This window comes from Idiotropiscis lumnitzeri, chromosome 1 (assembly GCF_059441095.1).
Source record: "Idiotropiscis lumnitzeri isolate Australia: NSW breed Sydney's pygmy pipehorse chromosome 1, RoL_Ilum_1.0, whole genome shotgun sequence".
Taxonomy (NCBI): domain Eukaryota; kingdom Metazoa; phylum Chordata; class Actinopteri; order Syngnathiformes; family Syngnathidae; genus Idiotropiscis; species Idiotropiscis lumnitzeri.
The window spans coordinates 40,817,738-40,839,379 of record NC_142391.1 but is presented as its reverse complement, the minus strand read 5'-3'; the positions used below and the strand labels follow the sequence as shown (position 1 = coordinate 40,839,379).

Here is a 21,642-nt window from a genome sequence, read left to right as displayed (position 1 = left end):
CTCAACAACATTCCTAGCAATCACAATGTCCCATCACCGGTGAGCTGTGTATTTTTAAGACAGTTTGCAGGGCTACTCACGGTCACCCAGGGTTACCTGGTGCTCAGAGGTACCATGTTGGTGAACAGTGTTTTGAGAGCAGACAGAGAGGCAAATATCGGGGGATGAAAGCTGAAATGTTGATCTCTACTATTCTCACTGCCATCTTTTGTCAATGCCAAATGTCAACACCGGGCCATCACAGTTTTTGACCCACAAGTCACAGTCTTAAAGTCAGTCAAATTAAAGGATAAAATATGCACTCCTATTATGTTGAACGTGTTGCTTTTCTTTTGTTATGCATATGTTTTGACAGTACAATTGAGCAAGAGCAACAACTTGTGTATTCAGTGGTGCCAAATTAATCTAACTTAATTTCTTTCTTCTGGTAGTTTTGTAAATGTGTGCTGATAGAAATGGGAGTTTGCGCCGCTGTGGGTGTGAACACAGCCGACTCGCGTCCCAGCCAATAAGAGTGGCTCTTCTCATTCTTTTTAAAATCAGCTCATCAGAGGTGCTCAGTCCACATTGTGGAAGCAGAATTAGACTCGCTGGAGTCCATGCAGAAGATCAAAATGTGCAAAGTAGGTTTATAAAGAGCTGCAAGCAGACCTCCACCAGAGGACGATGTAAAGATGGCTAGGGCGATCACAGTGGTTCGAGGTGCGCACTCTGAGGCCGCCTACCCAATGTGATCGTTGGTGTCCAATTGTGGGGACACCCCACCAAACAATGAATTGATGTCTCCAATTCAGGTGGTTGGATGGATACAAACTGTTGTCATATTTTTGAATTAAATACAATGACATGTTGAGCACAGAATCTGTCTGCCTGCGCCTCGATCAAATCCTCCAAAATCGCGTTATCCCACCTGCGCCTAAAGATTAACCTACTTTCTGCCATCAAATTGTCAGGTACACCGGGGGCGTTAAAAGAATAACCATTCGGTCTGCTCTAACACCCAGCATGGCGCAGTATGGTCTGTCAAATTCCCAAACATGCAAAAGAAGGCTTGCACCTGCACAAAAAACAATTGTGCGAGTTTTCAGGCTAAGCGCATGTGCACTGTCTATAAAAATAGAGCCCTGAGTCTCTATCTAGCAATGTGTTGACAACAGATTTGTCTATGCTAAAATAAGTTTAGCGTTCTTGCATTTTAACACAAATTGATTTCTGTTTTCAGTTTTATGATATCTACTTCATAAACACCATACAGTACGTATGCTACTTGAAATTTCCAGGTAATGACGTTCTAACTAGTGACGCGAGACCACACATTGCAGATGAGTAATGAGGTGGATTGCTGTCTTTGACACAGGACGAAGGCTCAAATCCCAGTCACGAACGATATTAACGGGTATGGTCGACCCCAATTCCCACCATCACCAAGTTTGGTTTAAAAGAGAATGGGCTAAATCAGGAACGGCATCTGGTGTAAAAACATAATCACTATGGCGATACGCTCCTAACAGGGAAAATCTGCAGTGTCAACTTTCCACCAATAGAAGGTGCTAATATACTATGAAAACATCCAGAGACGTTTGGAAAGAGTAGAATGAACTATTCAGTGTCCGGGGAAAAATGTCTCAAAATAAATTGGGATTTCAACACGAGACATCTTAAAGGTATACATACAGTATACGTATATGTTGTTCAAATTTCGATTGCTCATATGCCAAAAGCATTCTGAATAGTAAGTAGGTCATCTTGGGACATCCAGCTGTTAATCCAGTGGTTTTCCAATGTAAACATGCTGTAAATATCATTGGAAACGTGGCAGTAAAATATGGACGAGGTGAAAATAGAAGAGAATCTTGACAAGCAGAGATGAGGAGAGTAAAAGTGCTTCATGAAAAAGTGGCAGATAAGTAGTGAGTTCATCTTATTTGAGGAGTAAGCGCGTATAAACATTGGGGGAACGTACAATGAGTGAGGGTGACCCAAGGAGTCAGGAGGCATGCTCGGGGGAGGACTGAACACATCTGTGTCTGCATGCAAGCATGTACACAGACACACAGTCACCAATGTAGCAATTTTATGGACGACCTAGTCGCTGATTTGAACATCCCAAAAAATGCGGCCTGTTTCAATGTCATTGTGTAAACATAAAGCTAGATGTACTACAAACCCTCCGCCACACTCTGCTGAACTCGAGGCCATAACTTTGGCGGGTTGCCAAAAAGATCACACTTGTTGCTCTCATGTAAATATATAGCATTATGCTTGTATGTATGGGGTGCTGCATTTATTGACTGTTTCTAATTCGAAGCGACCAAAAAATATTTGGTGAGCGGTATGTGTGATCCATTTGATGCTCGCACACAACAAACTTTAAGAACTAAAGGAGAATGATTCATAAATGAGATGCTGCAGAGATAAAAGGATGTGTATTGGGTGAAACAGATGTTAGAATACAAATAAAAGGCATAACAGAAAACAGAGAACTGAGGTTAATTTTGTAATGTGACATAATCGCAGGTGTTTCTACGACAGGTCCTCCTCTTTTGTTTGTGTGGAGGGATGCTCATTTCTAAATGAGATGGAGACTGAAAATAAAGCTACACTGGTTAACAATAAGGAGAATGGTGTCCTTGTTATTGTCATGGTGACCCAGGATGACTTACTTTCATGCTCAATATTGTTGGGCAAATCATTTTACTTCTGTGTTAGAAATAGTGACAATGCTAATGTTATTGCTCAAACAATTGAAATGTTGAAGGAATGGAACTTTCGATCCGATGTTTTTTTTCTTATTATTCTTTTTTAATGATTCATTAATTAATCAACAAATAATTACCTGACAGATTCATCAATTATTAAAATAATCATTAGTGAGGAGCTCTAAAATTTAAAAATGTGCAGCTAATCAATATGATTGGAATTGGTATTGCCCAATATCACTCATGGATGATCGCATCGGAATCGGCAGCATAAAACCCTGATCGGAATCACTACAAAGAGAGCGTTTGGAAATGCATTCCGAGCACCTTCTGGTGCACTTAAAGCGCTTATGGAATGTGTTCTTTGGTTATCAAGAGCCACTGCCTTATGCACTGGTCCCTCTGGCAGGGGACGCGGGGCGTCAAAGCGTCAGGGAGGACAAGATGGAAGCTACACAGGAAAGAAGTAAAGGTTGTGTGCTGATGGGGGATGATGGATTTGACTTTTGTAAATACAAAGAGGGAGCCTGTTTTACCTCTCAGAACAGAGTAGAGTTTGACCTTCGGATTTAATTTTTGAAAGCATTCCGATAAATGAAAAAACAAGTGTTTATGTCACTTCCACAATTGTTAGGAGAAATTACTACATCCAGGCTGTATGACATGTAAATATGTTACAGTTCCTAAACACCAATCTCGTAATGTAAAAGTAAGTAGAGTGGCCAAAATGAGCTGAATAGAAAGCCGTCCTTTATAAAGCAAAAGTGCTAGTTCAGATTGATGACATATCCAGACATTCGAGATATTTATTTTGCATTTATTTAATTTATCGAGCAAGGTTTTAATCTGACATGCATTCGGTCTTCTGTGTGCAGTCTGACAGTCAAACACATTCGATGTGTGTACCAGTAGGAGCCTGAAAACATATCCTGGTACTGTGGTGCCGGATGGAATTTTTTAACCAACACACTGAAAAAATGGGAGCCTTTGCAAGCACTTTGGGCGCACTGTCGAGCCCTGGTAAAATAAATGACCAATCGCCTCAGTGCAACTCTTGCAATAAGATTATATTGTGCATACTAATTAGATATTATGAAAATACAATTGCTTGGATTAAACCTGTCAAAATTGTGCATTTTATGCAAAATTGGTGATCGACTGTGATATCATAATTTATACAATGTACCAACGTTGTCATTGATCGGCTCCACCAAATAAGCCATTTAGAGAAAACACGTTCTGTGCTAGCATTGTCTCTGTGAGCCTAATTAGCTAATGTCTTATTTTTAGACCCTTGTGTCTTGTTCACAGCTGTTGGACCAAGATAAGACCTGGCCACCTGAATGACTGGTGATGTTCATGCATTTGTTCCATTATCAGAGATCTTTTGAACATGTAAACATACATTTTGCTGTGAACGGCAGTCGCCGGCGGGAGGAATTCTGGGCCTGCCGTAAATCGGCAATTTTACCATGACTACAGTAGGTGGGGCGTGAATTTATTATATTAGTATGATGTGGAGACTACCGTGTTATGTTCCAACTGGCTTCTGCATGAACTGGCCTCCGATTCCAGTCCATTAAGTTTTTTTAAGATTAATTTGATCACTTTTTAATATTAACCTCCGATTTATCCTTACTCTAATAGTAACCTTTTTTGTGTGTGTCATATGTCATCATCCACACCCACTTATCCTGAACAGGGTATGTATGGGCAATGGCGGAATATTTTTGTGAGGCCCTAATCGTTTTGCCAATCATTTTTGTTATAATTGTTCAATTCTTCAATAAATAGGTGAAACAAAACAGCTCATTTACAACTCCCGACTGGCTGCAAGAAATTGCACACAATATCAATTAAAAAGGCTTAGCCCAGGAGCCATGACATGACTGAATTAAGCAGCACCTTCGGAACGATCGCTCTAACCACTTTTCCACACGATTCATGGTAAAACCCTAGGTGGCGAGTTTTTTTGGGGGGGTATTTTACATTACATTATTCCCATGCCGCGGTCAACGGCAGATTAAATACACAAGTTGTTTAAATATTAATATTGCTCCATTTACCGATCGAACAGATGTTTATCATTTTCCAACCTTTTGATCGTTGATCGACCCCCAGAATCCTGACAGCGTAAAGTCTAATACTAACATGATCAAAAACCTTGGGATGGATACGTGGTGTAGAGGTAAAAGACTTGCTTGCTATGGTGTTAGCCAGCTGTGACCTTTGCAGTGTCACACAAGTAAAAAATGTCCTATGACAGAATGAACTAGCTAAAAAGAAGCCATCGTCAACTTGGGTCAGTGTTGGAAAAGTTCATTTTCATTACAAACTAGTTCCAAGTTCAGTTAACATTTCTTTTTAATGAACTTGTTAAGTTCATAGTTCATAAAAATAATTTTTTAACGAAGCTTTTATATGTTCCAATTAGCCATTACATTCAAAATACTGGTATTTCCCCGTTGTTGCTACCCATTCAGTCTCCACTAGTAGACAGCGGCAAATTTCATCCTCCAATCTCCAGAGGAACAACATTTTGCTTGAATGTTCTTTTTTTTCAAATGAGGAATTAAAATAAAAACAGGACTGTTGTCTCGAATGTGCATGCGCAAATATAATCTAAGGTAGGAAATATGTTAACACTATACTGGTATTCCCACGGGATGGGACTCAACTTTACTTTATTGAGATGGTACAGGATAAAAAAAAATCTATTTAATAAAAAAAATCTCTTATTAAAAGTTAAATATTACAAGCTCACATAAAATTACCAATATTCAGTCATTTTCATCTGGGTCCTTATTTTGAATAGCAAAAAAAAAAAAAAAAAAAATTCTATACTATCGGTATTGACCAATTTGACACTTATATTGTGAAAACTTTTCAGCCCAAGTTTCTATTATTATCTTTAAATGCAGCAGCTGTGAAAGATTGATTTCAACTCTGCAGAAAAGATCATTTTCATATGAAATTAATTAATTGGAAATTAATCTCATGACATCAAACAATATATTGCATCCATGTCAGAGACAAATTATCGTGAACACTGACGACGGAGACTGGGAGCGAAGCGAGGGGATCCACGTTGCTTCATTGTTATCTGAAAAGGTCTACTCAAAGACCTTAGACCTTGTGCCTTCATGAACCTTGTAGCAGCTCCCAGTCTGCTATAAATATATACAGCCACTGCTTATAGCTTGCAACCGTCCAGCCACTCACGCACCAAACTATGATTAAAGGACTATTTAAGGAGACCTTTGAAGTAGTAACAAACACTGACTGGGAAGCAGAATCAGGCAGGAGGGAGAGACGCTGGGTAGGACAGAGCCACGAGACTAAAGACAAACGCACATGCAGCGCGGACAAACCCTCATTTAAGTTGATGCCCACTTTACAAGAAAACTCACCAAATATACAAAATAAATACAGTACATGCACACACAGAAACACACCCAGGAATGGAAGTTTGGTCTCTGTTGCATTGACGTAGAGTGCAGAAGAGCATCAGGTGGAAGATAGAACGAGAGCATGAGAAGAAAAATTGGGAATTCTAGACATGCTCTGACTTTTACTGACTCAATTTGCACGAGACCTATAGTCGAGTGATTTGAATTTAGGGTATTGTGTTGCGTTATTCTCTCCTCGTAATTATTCTTCACGTTTTTAGTCATACTTAATAGCAGCTGCATTTCTCACACAGTGCATTTGTGCAAGATTGTTCAATTTTAATTATTTTTCGAAGGCAAAACCATTTACAGCAAACAGTCTTGGTCTAGCCAAGTATGAGCTTTTCATCTCTTTTCTTAACTGGGTCGCCGAAATCCTCCCATAGGGCAGAGGGCCTAGGATGGAGGGAATCCTGATAATCTTGGCACAGGTGTGGCTTTCCGTAACATACAACTAGACGTTCCACTGAAATGTAGCATACTACTCCTATTGATGAACATACAGATTTCTCAGAGCTTTTCAAAATAAGAGACACTTTCATTTTTCACAAAAACAACTTTCGACTATTAGCATTATCAACTAATTTCTGCATTTATGGTGGATTCAGGAGCTCAACTCACTAATTGGTAAATCCTAACTGGTGCCCGAAAACTTTAGAATGCGTCAAAGCAGACAGAATTGGAAAATTATCTTTCTCCATACAAATACATGAATAAAATACAATATATGTGAAAATATATCCTCAAAAGAAAGGTCTAGTGCACTTTGTGATTGGTTAAGTGTTGCATGCCAATGTACTTTTGCTCATTCAGTATATGTGCATCAGGGTGTGAAAAGCAAAAATAGTGTGTTTAAGTCACTTAAAGGTATAAAATCTCATCGTTGCGCCACTCCTCTCACTCTTTTAAGGCTAAATAAATGGACTATACTGTTTCTGCACATAAGGCCAATAGCGTTAAATCAGGGTATCAGTAAAACCCTTTTAACACCGCTGCAAGGAAGTGCTTTGCATAAGAGCAGCCTGGAGTGGCATATTCACTTTAATCCACATGCCCACTTGGTCACACATCAGCTCTTCCACAGTCAGTGTGACAACAGTGCACACTCCAGGTCGTGACATCTGGTCCAGGCTGTTAATCTCTACCGTCCAATCAGCTCAGGGGCGGGGGATGAGTGACACTCAACGCAGATAGCGAAGCAGTGATGAATTTTCCCCTTCCTTCTTCCTCCTCCCACATCTGTCCTGCCAGTCACGCACAACCTTGCTCTGCCTCCTCTGCATTGCTCTCAACTACTCATTACTGTAATTGGAGGCTTTGAGAAGATATGGAAGCGACAGAATGCAAGAAAAGAAAGGGAGGGGGGAGGGACAGACAAATAGTGAGAGAGCGAGAGAGAGAGAGAGTGAGAGAGCGAGAGAGAGAGAGAAAGAGAGAGAGAGAGAGAGAGTGAGAGAGTTTGAGAGAGCGAGAGAGAGAGAAAGAGTGAGAGAGAGAGATTCTCTGGAGGTCTGGCCCTTTTCCGCACCCCAAAACGTGCCATTTGTCTTTCCCAGCATTTCTAGATCAATCCATCGATCCCTCTCTTTTTTTGTTTGTTTTGTTTTTTAAACAACAGGAGGCATATTGGCTTTGGCTTCCCTTTACAAATTGCAGAGTTCACCTACTGCATCAAAGGGGCTCAATTTTCTAAACATCACGTTTCTTGGGACTCCTTTCTTTCCATCTTTTGCTTTTTTTGCCTCTGCTCTTTGTTTAACCTCAGCTTCTGTATTTTGCCATAGTTTTGGCATACTGGTCTTTGTCACTGAGTTTGGCTATGCTGCGTAATTGTTACTGTGTATTTGTGTGCGTGTGTGGGGGTGGGTGCGCGTGTGTGAGAGTGGGGGTGTGGATGTGTGTGTGTGTGTCTCAGAACACAACAGGAAAACCAAGAAGCAATGCAGGGACATGAGAGAAAAAAAAAGTTGCCCTCCAAAATATTCACACATAAACAAGTTTTACTTGACTTAGGAAAGTTGACCAAAAGTTTACTGACTCATTACAGGTGCAATTTTGGATAATATTGCTCGCAAGCTTCAACGAACTACAAGTGCAGTATTTAAACGTAAGCCTCCTGATTTAATGTTTACCTGAAAACCTCAAAATGCACTCCTGTATCACCGTAATAAAGACAACACTGTGGTCACGGTGCTAAATAAACACACTGAAAGACACTGTGGGTGTGTCTGTAGAGTCCAGAAGCATTTAGCTGTATTTTGGACAAAAAGTAACATTCTGTAATTAGTAGAACATTTCCTAGCATTTCTGCCCCGTTTGCAGATTGGGTTATGGCAGAACTCGTTTATCTGTCATGCAGGACAGTTTACATCGCCACTTGGAGCCCAATTACCATGATCTACAGCTTTTTTAATGATTTCTTATGGCAGCTCGTCATCAAATGCATTGATTATTATGCGTTTTGTGTGTCTACAGTATCACGTGATCAACAGCTTGTCAAGAAAACTATTTTAACATTTAAAATGTCAAAATTTGACTTTTAAAGAGTGGGGAAAAAACAGGCACAGTAAATTGCATGGCAACAGGACACTCACAGAGGATGTTTATTTTCGTGTTCTGCATCCGCATGTATTCCTTGTGTAATTGCAGGGAGGGGTGATGAGTGTTGGGAGGAAGGCTTGGTGGGGAGGGGGTAAATATTATCTCTGCATCCATCTCAGCTTTGACTTCCCTATCACAATCCCAACCTACACAACCATAAAAACAGACACGCACTCCTTTTGCTCTGCCAAAAGCTTCAAAATCCTTCCTATTGCCAGCCCAAGCAGTGCACACGCAGAAACATAGGACAGCTCCACACATAAACAGAATGGCTTTTGCAAGTCTGTGCAAAGATGAATCCTTGGAAGTTTTTGCCCTTTTAAGGTAGTAAGAGACTGACCCGTCTCTCGCTCTCTTTCTCCATCTACCTGTCTCACTTTCATGCTCTTTTGCCATTCTCTTTCCACTGCATCGTCATCTGAAACCTCCCTCCCTTTCCTTTTCTGCAGCTTTGTTTTTCCATTTCATCGTTCTCCTTTCACCATCATCCATATCAGTTATTTACCCTAGTATTGAGCTTGAAAATCTCATTTTTCTTCAACCGAGTGGAGAAATCTCTCAAAGAGTAAGATAATCCTACTTGTTTCCAATATAAATCAATTTGTGCCGAGAAGCTTTCTGCACTCAAGTGTCAAATCACGTAGGATAGGCGATAAGAGGTGACGTGATGTGCCTTCTCTCGGGTTTCAGGACTCAACCCTGCACTAGGAGTAATGGGAGCTCCAATACCTTCTAATTTCACCCACTTATTTCAGAGGTAGGCAAGTGGGGAAGACAGCAAGGAAGGTGGAAGAATGTTCTGAAGAATTACTTGCATCTATCACTGTTGGTCTCTTCTGATGCACCATGGGAATAGATGAGTTATTACCAAGATTTGGGCGCCTGTCTTCCTTAGAGATAGCTTGTCATCCAAGAGGAGCTCAGAGTAGAGCCGCTGCTCCTGCACGTCGAGAGGAGCCAGATGAGGTGGCTTGGACATATGACCTGGATGCCTCCTTGGTGAGGCGTTCATGTCATGTCCCACCTGACGACGGACAGCCCAGCCTCTGGGCCAAATTCACTCAAGGGTTGAGTGGCGCTTGACCGTTACAAAATTGAGTCTAATTCACTAAGCACGCGCAGATGGTGAAACGCTTGACTAACTGTGCTGCCAAGCAGAATGTGTTTCATTTTGCGCGAGGGGACACATTGCAACCAGTAACATCTGACCAATGTCCATAATAACAATCCGACGTCAATCCTTCCCTTATGAACGCTTGTTTCGCTTACTTCTTCCGAGATGAATGGGCTCACTCGAATAAACATCCCTCACTTTTTTACCACCTTGACAAAGCAATTCAAATCAGAACGAATATTTCAATAACATCGAAAAAAAAATATGCACTTGAACACAATATTGCAGCATGTCAATGAAAATATAAAGACAATATGTGTATTGCGCAAATGAATACAAAAATAAGTAATACTGAAATGCTTGCAAAGAAATGAACACACTAATTGGCTACTACGGGGTTACCGTGGATTATTGGAAAAGCATTAAAAGTCATTAAATTGATTTTGACCGAATTTAGGCCTTAAATGGTATCAAAATGCATTGAACATGATACCCACTGTGGGGAAGCGCGACTCAAATAAGGCCGTTGCGCAATGCATCAACCAGCACACAGAAGGCGGAAGCCCAGCTTTGATGTGGGTCAGGTTGCATCGTTCACTTTTAAATAAATTGAAAAATAAATCCATATATATAAAACAAATAAATAAATATCCGTGTTTGGATGCTACATTCATGGCCATTGAACTGGCTGGGCGGATCCCGGGCCATCTTCCCATCCTCTCTCCCTTATTCCATGACTGGATTCTGAATCTGAGGACCTTTCTGACTCCAATATTTATTGCTTTTGGTCCATTCCTCAGAATACTCCATTTTATCAACGACAATATAACAACAACAATGATCCTGTGTAACCCTCAATACCAACTGGTGAGCACAAGCAAAGGCCCAGTCAACAACCTGATGTCGCATGTGTTCCGAAAATGGCATCTTGAATTAAATTGTGGAGTTGTTTTGGCAATTCCAAGATGAGACACAAAGATTGGAAGACCAGATATTTGTCAAATTCCATAAACACCTTGAAATGGTATAACATGCTGAGATGCTGATTTGTCACCCTGAGAATGTCCAGAAACTACTGATGGTATAGCAACAGTTCCTTCTTTCAAGTCCACTTTTATTGTTCCGCAGTGATGCATCAAAAGGGCTTGGCAGGACAAATAGAAAAGTGACAAGCGGGTATATATTAGGGCTTACCAATTTAATGCATTTTCAATGTAATCGCGATTTGATAAATGTATTTTTTTGTCATTGCAAAAGCTGCAATTTGACTGAGCAGGCAGAGACGGCAATGCTGCAATTAAAGCCTGCCACACTAAGTGCGTCTAATTCATCTCACGAGACCTTCAAGCGAGTATTGAACTTGTTTGATCTTTTTTGCCTTAAGAGCTAAAAAAAATATATATTTTTTTTCAAACTCACTGTGTGCGCACTACTTAAACTGTGAACAATCAAAATGCATCTGCTGCGTCAAATGATTTGAAAATGGTGGTGAAAGTTGTCAGCAAGCAAATATTAAGTTAAAGCACCAGATGACAGACGAAATGATGTTAGTCCTCATTTAATTGACGAGGTGTTGCTGCTACCGAGACCACTTGTAATGCTTGCAGGCGTTCATCCCTTTTCAGAATGTCACATCATATAAACAGGTATGATATTAATTTTCCTGCACTTTCGCAAGTGTGATGGGTATTTACTTATAAACAGCCAAGATAAGTTTAGTGTTTAAGAAGTGCTTTTCAAATGTTTACTTTCATGACTAGTTGGATATGTTGAAGTGTTAAAGCCACAGATTTGTTTTCATTGTTCTTGCAATGTTCACTTTAATTTATGTCATTTATTAGTAATTTATAGTAAATATGCAGAGGTGGGTATTTGTCTGTCTGTGTGTGTGTGTTGCTTTTAATTATTTCTTTTTCTCTATTTGGCTGCGTGTCTGATTGTGTGGCGCCTGCGTGTGACCGTGGAAATTATGTTCTTGACGCCGAATGGCTGTCGCCGACGAGGGATGGCCTGAAATACTGACAAAAACTTAGTGACGGACTGACGATGCCCACCTCTTTTTATATGCGTACACCACACTTTTTAGCAGAATTTTGTTGTCATGGTCAAGGCTTACAACACTGCTCGTCAACGTATTGAGTATGTTTCATAATAATCATTTAATATTGTGTATTTGGTCAAATATACATTAGAAAAGGTTCTTGGGGAAAACCCCCCTCAGAATATTAAATCACGATTGCAATATTGAAGAGGGGGAGGGATCGCAATTACATTATATTCCAAAATCGTTCAGCTCTAGACGTATATGTACAACAAAAAGCTTTTGAAATTGCCCCACACATCCACAAGCCTGTTGTTCTCCTGCATGGAGACTTAAAAAAAATCTGAGCTTTATGTGCAAACGTCACAAGAGCATTTCGGGTTCAGTCAATAAGCATACAAAGCTAAACGGAAGGGGAAGGATCAAAGGCAAGAAAAGCGAGAAAGGAGCTTGAAAGATAGACAAAGAAGATGAAAGGTGCGATAGAAGATACTGAGAGGTTAAAAAAATGTTGTTTTTTTTTTTTGCAAAATCCCCAAGTAAGAGAATGTTGCACTTCTCCTTTGATGGTTTAAAACAGGCACCATTTCTAAGCCCGCTTGCAACAATTGTCATTGTTCAGTGAAGAAAAGCCAGGCATGGCTGCAGCGGAAGATGGAGATAAAGAGTGCAAATGCAGTTTAACACCAGGATTAGATTGGCATAATTATTATTTAAATTAGGGTCAACTTCAAAGTCTTAATAGAAATCTGACATCAGTCATTTCTGATAAAGGAGAAGCGTCTCTGACTGTCCAAACAGAATTAATTTGCTAACACCAACAAGGAGGTTAAATGCACTGGAAATACTGTTTGTTTATGACACAATTCTTAAGCAATGAATAAGTCAGAGGTAGGAAAAACAGTCACATGGTCACACTTCAACATCTTGTAGTAGTGTGCTTAACACAGTCCCACACTAAGCGACACAGATACGCTACACTTAACTGGACAAAGTGAAAAAATGTGATGGCAGAACCTCGCAGACATACAAACCTCCATTCTTATTAGGAAACAACAAATTCAAGCACCACCTGTCTTAATTTATTGAACCACAAATATCATGACACAATTGTCAAAGAAAAGGCAGATTACCCTTGCTGCAGTTATTTAACAAAACGAGAAAATGGCAAGAAGAAAGGTGAGACGGTAGATAAAACCCTGCATACGTTTTTGTGGCGATAAAAAGAGGCCTTTTTCCAATTTTTCACAAGGTTTCAAGATCGTGATCTCAGTATTGCACAGCTCACTTACCCTGATACCGCACAGTCTTGCGTGGGATTGGGTTCCAGTTGAGTCCCAGAGACTTTTCACATCCAAATAAGGACAACAAGAGCAAGACCTTCACCCAGGCCATTTCTCTGACGTAAACTCCCTTTTGGTGGAAATAGTGCCAGTGACGGATCGAGACCTCACTCAGATGATCAAGAAGGACTCAGGAGAGCAGACAGCCTCCTGGTCACCTGCCGAGAAAAAAAATAAACAAAAAACACCATGTCAGCTTGAGCAAGGCAAAAATTCACTCTCTTTAGTAACTGAATTGTGTAATAGAATGTATTTTGACAGAATTTGTACATTTATCAAAAAGCCAGAACAGGATTCTATAAGATTACGGCTGTCAGACAAAAAAAACATGTATTTTCGATAGCACTTTACATTATTTGGCTGGTGGCAAAATATGGCATATGCTGCAAAAAATTCCACTCTATAACCGTGCTGACATAAAAATCACAGTATTGTAAAAAAAGAAATTAGTTATGCAAATCACAGAGTCAAACAAAAACACTGCAGATTCCCAATTTGTGCCTGTGCAGATGTCCGCCAACAATAACAAACAACAAAGTTTAATGACCATTGGCTGGAGATTTGTGGAAGAAAGTTTTGTGTCCCTCCCTTACTCTCATTGATAATAAAAGCTATTGCCACTCAAAAAGCTGTGAAACTGCTTATCACCGCACTCTTGTTGAGCCAATTCAGCAGCAGTATATTAAACTGAGGCTACGTTATCAAAGTTAATTGTGCTGGCAATGCCGCAGACGCCAATGTGTTCGGAAATGAATGTTGAGGCAAGGACGATTCAATAGCAATATGATGTAAATGAACAGCTTTACATCGAATGAATGTGTCAAGTGTACAGCTACCGTGTGGCAATACAAGCCACTGACAGCAGTCCCAATGAAATCAATTAAGCACACTGAAACTCACCAAAGAACATCTATCAGCTCTGAGCAGTGAAATCGTTGTCAAAATATGATATTTCCGTTACAACAAATGACAAATTCATGTAGCACTCTTGATCAAGAGTAAAATGTGGCATACACTTTTTCTTGCTGCTGCTCTTACTGCATACTGTTGTAAATCGAATGTGATTGTAGGTTTTACACATGCGATTTAATTTTACAAACTACATTCTAATACATTGTTTTGAAATTATATCAATCTGAAATCATTGCTGACATTAAAAAAAAAACAGTTTCAAGAATCATTGGTGTAAAACAATGTCACAGTTTTTCAATGGAGTCTTTTTCTTGCAAAGAACTTCTGCTCTGGTAGATTATTTTGAGTAAGTAGGACATTGCTGGAGAGAGATGACACTCTTTAATTGAAATGTCATTTCTAATACACTGAGTAGCACAAGTAACATTTTAATCACCCAGGATGTTATCCCAAAACCTCAGCCCATAAATCTAAACACAATGTAGTTTGGGAGGGCCAAAAACATATGTTTGTTGATGAATGATCACACTCCAATGCTCAAGAAAATTTGAGCAAAACAATGAATCGATCACCAAATACATGACGCCTACATCCGGTGGCCACAGTCACTCTCCATTAATAATAAGATCCGTGATTGAATGTAGTGAGCTCTTTTGGACGGCTATTCTCTCACAAAATTTGTAAAAGTAGACTGACTGGTGAAGTACGCCTGTAACAATGAGACTCAATGAAACATCCAAATTGAATTATTAGAAGGTGTGAGCCAAAACCACTATAAATGGAATCAATTCAAAGATCTCCCTAAAGAGGGATGTTATAAATTGTGACTTGACTCATTCCTGGGGGGGAAGTCAAGTCAAAGATTTTCGATACAGCAATACATTTAAAAGTATTAATGAGGCATCCTGATTAATTTTGCGTTTGCGGAATATGAATTATGCAACAAAATCCCCGCATTTTTATCCATGTCAGGGGGCGGCCATTTTGCGACATGCTGACGACTGAAAATGACATCACACTTGGTCAGGGCTCAGCTAACGACCAATCACAGCTCACCTACTTTCTGAGGATGGTTAACTGATGTTCGCGAGCTGAGCTGTGATTGGTTGTTACCTCAGCCCTGAGCAACTGTGATGTCATTTTCAGTCAAGAGCAAGTGGCAAAATGGCCGCCCCCAGAAATGGCCAAAAACGGGTGGATTTTGCTTCTTCATTCAAAAACGCAATGTTAATCAACAGACCATGTTAACACCTTTGGGGTCCCATAGAACATATTGTTAAGAAAATGTTTTACTTGACTTCCCCTTCAGCCATTACACCATCTGTCTGTTTCCAATTCTGTATCTGTCATCATTTTGAGGAAAATGGGTTTCAATCATGTACATTGTGGAGGTTTATATTGACCTTTCACAACCAGCACAAAATGTCAAACTGTTACTAACTGAATACAAACCACTATACTGTCTATGACGTTCTACAGTAACATTAACGTTTTGTGTATTACTTCCTTATCCCTATCTAACGTACCACCTGTACCGTATATGACATTTCCAGCCTAGAAAACAATTGTGGTTGATTTGCTTCCTGGTGGGGCCGGTAAATGAAATTTGAATCTATTTATATGTGTGTGCATGCGTGCATGTGCGTGCGTGCATTTGGGCAACTCGAAGTGACTCTTATTGATTTCATGTTTATGAAGAAAACAAGAGGGTAAAACCCCCAGCCATAGCCCCCACTCCAGATCAGATGATGGTGATGTGTTGTTAAATGACCATTCTCAAATGCTACATTTGTGTGAAATTGGCAAGTCTGGGAATGCACGCTACTGGCTTTATTGGATCGATGCTGGAGGCCTTAGTGTGCAGCCAAAGCTTGAGTGAGCCAAGAAGACATTGAGATTGAGGACGAGGGATGGGGGTAGGGAAGTTGGAGGGAGGGTTGAACAGATAAAAAAAAATTATGAAAAGTGGGGAGGCTATATAAAAATCACAGATTTAGATACGTTGCTAGAGAAATTTTCCGTCTTTCTCAAACTATGCAAAAGGGTAACAGTAAAGTGGGCTTCCTGAAGGCTGGATTAAGTGAAGAGGCAGTGCAAAGGCTGAAGCAGAGAATGGGGGAAGATTGTGGCAGAAGGCCCAGTGAAGAATCTTCATTGAAGATTCTTCTCTATGTTAAAATAGAGATGATGCGGTCTCCAGTTTACATCTACATCAAATCATCATAACGTTTCAGAATATAATCCTTCTACTAAATGATTATGACCGTTGAAAATTCACATTAATACTGTAGTTGTGTAACAGTATACGCCCCCTAGGGGTGGGTAATATATCGTCATTGATATCATCAATGTTGCTTTCACAATGTGTCGAGTATTTATACTGCCTCAAAAGGAAAGACAAATAAGTCCGTCGATGACTGTAAAGGAGAAGAAAGTGGTGAAAACGTCATTCCACAAATCAGTGCACATTGACGACAAAGGAAGAAGAAGTGATTATGTATAAACGTATTATAAATGTTCATTCTGCAAATCAACAGGCAACATCCTGTCACATGAAGTTCTTCATTGTTACCATAGAATATTGTTGTATATTGTTTTTTGGAATTTTAGATATAAACAAGCTACTGTTCACAAATGCTGTCTATACATAATTATTTTGTGACGCAAGTCAGTATTTAGAATCCTTTTGCCAGAATATTGTCAAATGACCGTTATCAAGTTTTTTTTTTTTTTAAATATAGATATTTTTTAGCCCATATCGCCTACTCTTAACGACCCCCCGCCACCTCCAAAAAAAAAAATCAAATGTTGGTACTTACTATAATTTTAAGGTCACAGTAACTTTCACATTCTGCACAAGGGAACACATTTCCCAACAAATTTGCTCATATTCTCTATATATTAAAAAATAAATAAAACATAAAATTAATTACAAATAACAATTCAATTATAAAAGCCTGAGTTCTTTATGAGGGGTGGCAAGATCAATAGTTATCCCGAAGTGGCCTTTCATAATTTTGTCCATCCCTACTACAAAGGGATAGACCAACGCACGTGTCTCTCATTAGACTCCAAAGCGTATAATGGACTACACTTGTTATTGAAATGGTGCTCTGTTGATGCCGCTCAGTACAGAAGCAGAATAATTTACGGCAATTAAAGAGTATTTTAACAAGATCTCAATTCCAATGTACGACTAAAATGGCATCATTTGTTATTGCAACTCCAGAACTTTATAAACAGAATTTATTCTTTGAATCAAGCCTACTCTTATGATCTCTCATGATGCTATAGTTAATGACATACATCCCAGGACGCCATGTGCTTGTTGAGCACATTAATGCAATTGCATTGTGCCTCCACGCTGCCTCAATGAGGTCCTGCAGTGTCACCTCATTCAAATCATCTTTTGGAGGCTGGTACTGTTGTTGAGGCTGTTTTAGCTAATGAGCTGCGACATGGCAGCCTAAATAATATCAGTCACTACTCCACAATAAGAGAGCTCATTAAAACATCTACAGAAAGGCCAACATGGTCTGATTAGGTTTCAGAGACTATGCGTGTTTTGGTTGTGCTTGCAGACACACATACACGCACGTACTTGAGGTAAGATGACTCCCTGAAGGGAGAAGTAAAGTGGGGGAGTTTCTTCATTGTGGGGGCGGTTGTCAGGGGAAAGAAAGATGAGGGAGGTTTTCAATTCATTCTTCAAGTGTCCTTTTTCTTTGTCAGTGTGGAAGTCTGTTTTACACTGCCCTCCAGATCACCTTTATTTTATCCATGTGTTTTCCTGACAGCCATTTCCCCCCCCCCTGCTCCAACACACTCTCATCTGATTGCCTAGCCAATGTCTGACATTTAACCCTCAACCTCTGACCTTTCTGCGAGTCGCAGTGCTGGTCTACGTCTATTACACGGCGTAATTTTCATGAACCCGTGAATGCACGCACACGCACACACACAGACACAGCACACCCACACACGAAACGGCAACTCCCACCCTCTTCCTTCCTCTCTCGCCTCCCTGCAAAACAAACACTTCATCCAGCATCAGTTCTCTTCCTTCCTTCCTTCCTGCTACCTCTTCCTCTCCCTGCCAGATATCTTTCACTGCTTTTCCGAGTCACAGTTCGATCTTTATTATTTTACATTTCTATTTATTTTCATAAAAGGCTAAAATTCAAGGATTTGCCATTTTATTTCACAACTTTTATGATTTATTGCAAATAAATCTTAAATTCAGAATTAGTTGTTTGTTTTAATTAGAACATAAATTCTCTATTGCAGAGTAATTCTTCAATCTTCTGTCAGAAATAAAGGAAAGATCATTTTTTAAAATTTCCTGTCATTGGTTCAATAGAAATGTTATGTATCAAAAGAATTGGAAACTCGGTATTGGTATCAGTGCGTATAATATAGGTCTAAAAAAAAGCATTCCTAAAACGCAAACACAAATGCAAACAAGAACAAACTCAAAAAGACTTTCTGGCAACATGAAACCGGTTGAAACAAGCAATTTCACACTTAGTGACCTATTAAACGATGTTCCTCGTGATATCTGCTGTGCAATAGCTCCATGAATGCTTCTCAATTATAATATCGGGTCATTTAAAAAAATTTAAACATAAAAGATATCAATATGAAAGTCATCATGAGTGTGAAACTCAGTGTAGTACATTCTCAAATTTGCAATGTGTAAAGGAAGTAGAAGCAAATCCTAATGTTGCAATTAAAAAAAACAAAAACCTGTGAAACTAATGACAAATGCCAGTCATATATACAGCAGATGTCACCAAAAAATCCATAACAAGAGAAACATAACTCTTGCTGACTGAAGAGCAATTTCAGACACCTGTTTTTATGCTGTAGACAGTTCTTCGGGATATGTCGCTCAAAACACAATCTCATAAAAAAATGATTCACTGCCTTATGGTAATTTGTGATCCAAGTTCATCCCCAGTTTCATTTTTGTTACTCTGATGGTTATAACTGTGAACTGAAAGTTTTCAAATGCACAATAGGAGACTAGAAAGAAGATGCAAAAATAATTTTAACAATTAGGAAGTTGTTTTCTTTCCACCTGAAATATTTTAGCGCACACTCCACTTTCTCAACAACATCCAAAAGTGATTTAAATCCCAGCATCCGCACATTCCACTTGGCAGGTTTAGCTGTACGTCTGGAATATTAATGCAGAAGTGTACAGTTGAGTCAGCTGATGTGGGTTCAACTTAAGAGCAAAACGACTTTGGATTCTCAGTGAAAAAAGAAAAATATCACGTTGCAGAACTCTCTGCAAAATTGATGATGTGAGATGCGAAGTGAGAAATGTCAACAAGGACTTTATTACTCCTTCTGACTTCGATACCCAGGGAGAACGCCAGGTGCTTTACAGACCTTTTACTCAAATGGCTGGTAAGAGAAAAGCAATAACCCCGATGAGAGCGAATGCTGTACGTTCACGTGTTCTCTGTCACGATTGTTTCATTCTCATTATACTGAGTGGTGATCTGGACGTTTAGCTTAAGAAGAAGCATTTGGAATTGCAAAGTCTCATGAGTCCGAAGTGATTACAGACAAGGTGACTACGCATCGTAACACGTGAACGTAAAATACGAAGGATGGAGTTGTCGTAGCGGCTGGCTTGATTGTGCAACCATCGACAACGATCAGAAATACGATGGTTTTAATTAAAGAAGAAAAGTGTACATCCCCAATATCAAATACTATCGCCAACTATGATAACAATTTGTAGGAGAAATAAATACGCACTCAGTTGCGCGTAGGTGTTTAGCAAACGAGTGGAAGTTGTGTATTAGAACGTAATAAACATACCGCGATTTGTTGCAGATGAGGTGCACATCAACAAATGACACAATTCGTCGGGCGAGTTCTTCCTCGTGGCTTGATGTGATGTGTGATCTACTCAACGACGACTATACGTCAGTGTTTTAACCGTTTAACCGTTTCACGTGTTGTGTTTGTGGACCCTCAGAAAAGCTATGCTTTCAACGTCCCGATTTCTTGTTTCACAACCTTTATACTTCTTGCGACTATCTGTTGATTTTTGGTTAATAATCAGAATTAATTAGTTTATGAATGCCGTAACAGTTTGTTTAAAATGTGAAACATCTGGACAGTTGAATTATGTTTTTCTTCAGATTTGTTTTTGTTTTATTTATTTTTTTATTTCCATTTTGAAAGGATTAAATACTGAAGGTAAGTGAAAGCATCGTTACAGCCACTATAAACGCCGCAATGCAAGACACCCAAATGCAGTGTTCATATTTGAAGTAAAAGCTTGACAGCCAAAGATAGTTTTGATCTGCTACCCAATGAGTGAACACATATAAATGGAATCTCAGATAGGTTTTGAAATTAATTAATTAATCACCAGTCAGCGAGCCATCCATTAATGTTCATGCACCAAAGCACATTGACTATATTTGCATATGATTACTAATTTTCTAAACAGAACTGACGCATCCATCCATTCAAATGCTTTACAAGTAAATGCCACCAAATTTCCAATTAAAGGATAACTTGTATTCACTTGCCATTCTAATAACTTCAAAGTGAAGCAAAACCTTTGCCGCCTTTAAAGACAACCGATTTCTACTTGATGAATGTCAGAACACATATCCTTTGGGACTGCATGGTGCTGCAGTTACTGTCTCCCTGCAACCAGCTTTTATGGTTTCCCCTCGAGAAACTCTGTGGGCCTTTAAGGATTTTCTCTTTTCATCCCTCCTGTGGCTGATGCTTGCACGGGCATTCTCTCTCCCACTCGCCGCCTTGTCCATGTCATGGTCGGCTGGTCAGGCGTGACCGGCTTATGATTCTTTGATCACCTCTCTGATCTCTTCCATCATTGCCAGGGGCACCATCTGATTACAGATGAAATGGATCTGATTTGGGCTCTGACCACAGGCCAAACACCTGTTCAGACTTGACAAATGATAAAAAGGGGTGTACAGGCGGGATGAAACTAGTGAGACTGGCTGTCCCTATAAACGGACAGTAGGCCATCTGTGTTGGTGATATTGAAGTACATCTTATTTATAATCTGTGCTGCAGTAAGGAGCTAGTACACTTCTAATAGGTTCCAAAATAAAATCTTTCCGTATCACTGCAAACCAGGATTCATTTATATGTTTCATTTACAGTGAATTAGATCAATAAAGCTTTTCAGCAGATATTAAAGTTGAGTATGATATACTGCAATTTAGATGTGGCTGGAGAGTCGACATATGTTGCTGGCTCAAAATGCCAACTGAACAATGTAATGTACTGAACTATGTATCGTCATCATAGTGCAACATACTGGCTGGACAATATGCTCTAAAGAAAGTTTGGGACACATTTTCATCAGTGTTACTGGGGGCCACATAGGACCATGCAGCTCTAAGCATATGAATAAAAAAAATTAAAATATAGACAAAATATCTGCATATGTGCAAAATAAGGGCTATTAATGTATTTC

The 21,642-nt window shown here is 39.5% G+C and overlaps 1 protein-coding gene across 2 annotated transcripts in view; it reads right to left on the bottom strand.

Annotated features, from left to right (window-relative positions):
* The window catches only part of sema4c (sema domain, immunoglobulin domain (Ig), transmembrane domain (TM) and short cytoplasmic domain, (semaphorin) 4C), an 87,208-nt gene that overhangs the window by 26,031 nt on the left and 39,535 nt on the right, over nt 1-21,642 (bottom strand). For both annotated transcript variants that reach the window (XM_088300998.1, XM_088300991.1), the window contains exon 3: nt 13,197-13,405. In XM_088300998.1, the coding sequence (XP_088157124.1) occupies nt 13,197-13,299 (103 nt within the window). In that variant the 5' untranslated portion in view covers nt 13,300-13,405. The remainder of the gene's footprint in view (nt 1-13,196; nt 13,406-21,642) is intronic.